General features: G+C 51.8%; 2 protein-coding genes across 2 annotated transcripts in view; both read left to right on the top strand.

Annotated features, from left to right (window-relative positions):
* PPTG_24543 (hypothetical protein) overlaps positions 1-2,544 on the top strand; it is a gene marked incomplete at both ends in the record, with an annotated part of 6,477 nt that extends 3,933 nt beyond the window's left edge. Inside the window, one exon of the mRNA XM_008917621.1 lies at positions 9-2,544. Within this exon, the coding sequence (XP_008915869.1) occupies positions 9-2,544 (2,536 nt within the window). The remainder of the gene's footprint in view (positions 1-8) is intronic.
* Positions 2,545-2,718: 174 nt separating this feature from the next.
* Positions 2,719-5,570, top strand: part of PPTG_24542 (hypothetical protein) — a 5,970-nt gene continuing 3,118 nt past the window's right edge. The window contains exons 1-2 of the mRNA XM_008917620.1: positions 2,719-2,958; positions 3,024-5,570. Coding sequence (XP_008915868.1) covers positions 2,779-2,958; positions 3,024-5,570 — 2,727 coding nt within the window. The 5' untranslated portion in view covers positions 2,719-2,778. The remainder of the gene's footprint in view (positions 2,959-3,023) is intronic.

Raw genomic sequence — 5,570 nt, 5'->3', positions numbered from 1 at the left:
GAAGAAAGTGAAAGCAATGCGCACACGGACTCGCCGGACCGAGCGGCTGATGAGATGGAAAAAGAGATGGAAAACGAAAGCTTTGTCAACGAAGTAGAAGCTGAGGACAAGGTGACTGATGAACTCTATGCGGAAGAGGTAGTTGTACCGCCGGAGGAAGTTCCTGTGGAAGTAGATACATTCAAGTTTGATGACGAGCCCCAAACTGGTGACATTGAAATTGCAACGAAGGAGGACATGCCGGAGGAGGATATCATACCTGTTGATAAGGAGTCAGCAGCCATCAAGGAAGAGACCTTCCCATTTACATCTGAAGCAGAGGATGATGTTACATCGGAATCGACTGATGTGGTGGAGTCTGATGATCCCCCAGCAATTGAGGAGTCGGAGGATATCCCACTAGCTAAGGAGGCTGCGTTGGATGATACCAACGACGTAGAGGCTGAGCCGGAAGATGCCAACGTCGAGTCGGCTGATGTTTATAACACTGAAGTTATTGAGACCCTTACCGTGGATGACGCTGTTTTTGCCTCAGTTGAAGAGACTGAGTCAGTGAATGCCAATGTGGAACCAGCTGACGTTGATATGGCTGAAGTGACGGAGACTACACCAAAGGACGACTCTGTACTTGCCCCGGTCACGGAGACTGAGTTCGTTGATAGTGACGATGATGAATTTTCCGCTTCCACCAAGGCTGACGCAGTGAATGCCATGGTTGATGTTGTGGAAGAAGCGTCTGACGCTACCGTAGAAGACGCAGACAACACAGAATCCTTGGATGAAGAGAACGCTATGGAATCCGACGACGTCGTCGAGGTCGAAGTTCTACAGGAGGGTGTGGACTTGTCGTACACTGAAACCGTTTCGGATACCAACCAAGAGGAACTGACCGCTGAGTCCATCGAGATTTTCTCCTCTGCTTTGGAGGATGAGCTTGAGCCGGTAGATATTGAAGAAGATGCATCGTCTGAATTAAGTGAAGCAGAAGCGGAGAAGCCTGTCGAATCGGAAAATGTCGCTGTGGAATCGCCTGAGTCTGAGACTGACTCAGCTGAAGACACCGTCATCATTCCTAGTATTGCTGACACCGTTGTTGAAGTGAAGGAGTTGTCGTCAGATGCGGACGTTCTCACTGAGGCGACTGATGGGGAAATGGAGAGGGCTGAAGAGGAGTCGGTTCGCTCCGAAGAATTGGAATTGAATGTTGAGCCTGACCTGAACGAGGAGGAGCCAGATACTGTGGTGGTGTCTGTCGACGTTGACGAGGCCCCGGTGGTGCAGTCGGAGAATGGAGATGAGGTGGCCAGCACATTGAGTGAAGAAAATGAGGTCGAGGTAGAAAATAACGAGCTTGATGTTGTGGTGGAAGTCGAAGTCGAGACAACGGCGAATAATGACGAAGGGGAAATGAGCGCTTCCGATGAAGACCATGGGGACGAAGAGGTCATTGTGGAGCTAGACTCTGAGCTGCCTTCCAGTTCTAACGATGTTGACGTGGTAGAGCCACTGTCTGAGGAGGGCAGTGTCGGTGTGTCGAACGAGGGTGCTGAGGTTGCCAACGATGTGTCGAATGATGAAGAGCCTGTTGCAGCCCCTGTTGCTGTGGTGGAGTCTTTGTCAGAAGATGCTGATGTGAAGTCGGACGAGGAGGACGCTGAAGAGAATGGCTCAGCCATTCCTGTTGAGGTTGAAGCTTCCGTTCCCCAGTTGGATTTGGAAGAAGTCGTTGCTACAGTTGCCGACGAAACTGTCGTACACGAGTTGGAGGAAGCGCTCGAGAACGAGGCTTCTGAACAAAAGGAGGACCTTGAAGAAGGATTGTCTGCTTCCGCCGAGATTGAGTCGGTCGTAGTGGAAGGAGATGAGGAAGATGCAGTACCGGATTCTTTTTTTGAGAATGACGTGGAGAGCGTGGAAGTAGTTTTGGACGAGGAGGCTGATGGTGATGCAGAAGCGAGTACTTTCAGTGCGGTTGAAGAGGAGCAGTCTGCGTCTGAAGTTGGCGAATTCAGCGAACAGGGTGAGGAATCTGTGGTGATTGAAGCTACAGAAGCATCGATCGAAGCAGATACTGATGCACCTGATGCCACGGAGGATGGGACCGAGGAGATTGAGGATGTTGAGAATGCTGCATTTGCTGCTACTGAAGACGTAGAAACTCTTGCAGGGGATGATACTGAGTCTGCTATTGTTGCTGAGGAAGAGCTCCCTGATGCTGTGGATGAAGCGTTTGCTGTCCCTGCTGACGAAGAAGCTCTAGAGGCTATCGACGAGCCGGCGGCTGAAGATGTACCAGAGTTGGAAGAAGCCCCTGTTATTGAGGAACCGATTGCGTCGATAGAAAGCGCTGATGAGCACGCTGATATCACTGATGAGACTGAACCCAGACAAGCAACAGATGAATCATCGACTACGGCTAGTGAAGAGGAGGAAAGCGGCGGTCTTGCGTCCGCCGTAAACGAGGTGCTAGCGCGGCTTGTGGAGCCTTTCGAAGCGGCGAAGACCGCTGCGCCTGAAGTAGCAACCGAAGAAGAGCTTGCTTAGCAACATGAAACAAGTTAGAATTTTAGCGTGAACGCGTTTGTTTTGTAAAAAGCTATCTTATCTTGCGACGACAGAGTACTCGATTGCGCGGGCTTCATTAGCAAAGCAAGAAGCGTGTGGGGAGCATTTTGCGGTACCTTAGAACAAAAGCTCCATTGATGTTGAAGTCCCACATGGCTACATTTGTATCGCAAAGATTGCAGCTTCAGCAATTGCCAAGCATATTCTCTGGAGATGGAGAAGAGCGTCACGCCGCGGGACTCGCCGCCCCGAACGACCAAGCTCGACAACAACGCTGACTCCAGCCACACCTCGCCGCCTCCTCACGCACACACCTTCGGGTATACAGGAACGCACGTCGTAGCGAACCTCCGACGCGGCTGGAGACCGGAATCAGACGGTGGAAGACACGATGTGCGTATTCTTAGTGTACTCTCAGTCATTCATTAGCTGATATTTGTCTGTTACTGGTATTGTAGTCTCCACTTTTCAGCAGACACCGCAAGCGTCCGTCTTCTTCGTCCATAGACAGCAACAGGCGTAGAGAGAGCGAGACTTCAACTGTCACAGTCAATGGCGAGCAACAGGAGACCAAAGCTCAGCAGGCGTTGCCCTCTATTAAGCCAGATGTGACTGCAGCCCTTCCACCCGCTCTGGTTACTGCAATTAACGCTGAAAAACTATCAGTGCAACCCCCTCGAACTCCACAGGGACAGCCAACCTATACGACGTTCGATGACGGGGGTCTCAGTGCCGCTCAGCGCGTGAGGATGGAGCTATCTGGTAGTCGAGCTGGCTCGGGCTCTCGAGCAAACAGTTCGGAGGACATCTTTGTGTCCAACTCGCCCGTGTTCGACGAGAAGAAGAGCGGGCCGAGATCTTGTCCGTCGAGTTATAAGGACGTTGGTGGGAAAAGGGCCAGGTTATCGCCAGGTAAAGGACGACAGGTGCGGAGTGGGGAACTGATCGTGTCCAAGTTGCTGCCGACGCGTGACAATGTCAATAGCTTGTTGACGTACCTACATGAACTGCAGATATCGGAGGCCAGTCTGCGCAAACAATTGATGACAACGAAGCAACATACCGAAGAAGAATTGTACCAGTCACTGACGAAGCTTAATGAACTGCAACGCACTATGCAGAAAGTTGAGAGGGATCGACAGATTGCTGAACAGAGACTGGAAGAGAAGGAGCAGCGCATTCGTGAACTTGCAGCCAAGCTAAAGAAGGCCGAGACGACTCAAGCAAGACTCAGTCCTGCCCGCGGTAGTGGCTCACCCAGTCATGAACTGGTGGAGCAAACAGCGTCAATGGAACTGCAAACTCCTTCTCAGAATGCAAAGGTGCCGGGGCCTCCTACTGAAGAATCCCCGGCTCTCATATTGGAAGCGCTTCATCTTTCTACACAAACAAGTCACGTTGCAGCGTCTTCTTTGCGTCCACCTCAACTCCAGTCGATTAAGGACGAGACCGCTCAGTTTGCAGTTTTATCGCCGGGATCACCGAATCGACCACTTTGGGATCCATGGGCATCGGGTGGTGCAACCCCAATGAAGGACTTACCTCCCGTCTTCACGATAGGATCAACAGAACTACACCCTGTGGTGACTTCACCCGCGTCAACTGGAGAGCCAACCACGAACAAAGTCGACGATTTCGAGTTGAGATCAGTACTGATGTCCCCGCGCGGAGCACAAGATGAAGATGAAGCCACCGAAAGTGTCCATCCAACTCCACAAACAGATGAGCAGTACGTGTCTCCAGGTCTGCTGATCGAGCAGGAGGAGAGTACATTGATTGAACCACAGCACCATCCATCGCCATTAAGGCGACCATCGCCTTATCCGCAGCAACAAGGCGTCATTCCGATGGACGCACAGGTTGGAAAGTATGGAGTAGAGCTGCAAGAAGAGATATCGCTTACCGATTTTTCGCCGCAAATCGATTCGTTGCTGCACGTTGGAGCAATGCCTCCAATCCATGAGAGTCCATTGGAGCAGCAGGAGGAGAATGTCGATAAACTAGACAGCGCTGTTGAGGAGGCTGACCTGAAGAATAATGGCATGACTCCTCCTACTCCTCCAAATTTTGCCGAACCATCTACTACCCCACCACCGAAACCTATGGTTGAAAATACTGCTTCGGAGGTAGGCACGCTCCACAGTGAAAGTGTACAAGTTACTCAATCTGAACAAGCGTGGACTGATGAGGCCGAAAATACTGGTATTAGTATGCCCAGCATCCCACTATTGAGTCCTCCTCCCCCGCCTCCCTCGATGCCGGATTCGCCAGCTCAAAAAGAGAGCAAGGACAAGGATGCAGAGCCAGCCTCGTTGGAGACATTGCTGATTGATTTCTTCACGGAGGCAGACAAGAAACGCCTGAAGATGGCAAAGGTGTACGGAAAGAGATACGCGGGCCGTGAGAAGTGGCTGTTCGCTGAGCTCACGAAGCGATACGGCGCAGATAAAGTGGCTGCATTGAAGGCTCGATATGAAGATGGCATTGCTACTACTACGACCAACACCAGCAGTGACAGAAACGGTAAGCAGGACGACCACGTTACCAAGTCGCCTGATACCATTTCGAAGGCCGGGCGTCAAGGCCACCCACGCCATTTACACTTCTTCCATCCACCGACGCCTGCTAACAGCGTGGGCCTTGGTGCTGATATCCCACTCGTTCCCACTCCGAATGCTCCTTCCAAGGAAAACAATTCGCCAAACTCTCAGCGAGGCCAGATACTAGAAGGAGTTGGAGCCCCTCCGAGCCTGAGAGGAAAGACATCTACGGATCGCGCGGTTCGTGAGTCACCTCATCAGCTTCATTCCGTTAGCAACACCACTCCTGTCGCTGACCCTCCTCCACCGTTCCCAACTACACAAACGATTGATGAGACGGACAGTGCGGCTACAGCTAACGCCGGTCCGTCGATGACGAGTAGACCTCCTCCTCTGGTTCATCAGGAAAAACCAGCCAGTTCATTCAACCAACCTCAGCCTCCCTCCTTTCAACGTGGAATGGAA

This window comes from Phytophthora parasitica (assembly GCF_000247585.1).
Source record: "Phytophthora parasitica INRA-310 unplaced genomic scaffold supercont2.108, whole genome shotgun sequence".
In the NCBI taxonomy this organism is placed as follows: domain Eukaryota; phylum Oomycota; class Peronosporomycetes; order Peronosporales; family Peronosporaceae; genus Phytophthora; species Phytophthora nicotianae.
The sequence above is the reverse complement of the archived record's forward strand: the minus strand, read 5'-3'. Positions and strand labels throughout refer to the sequence as shown.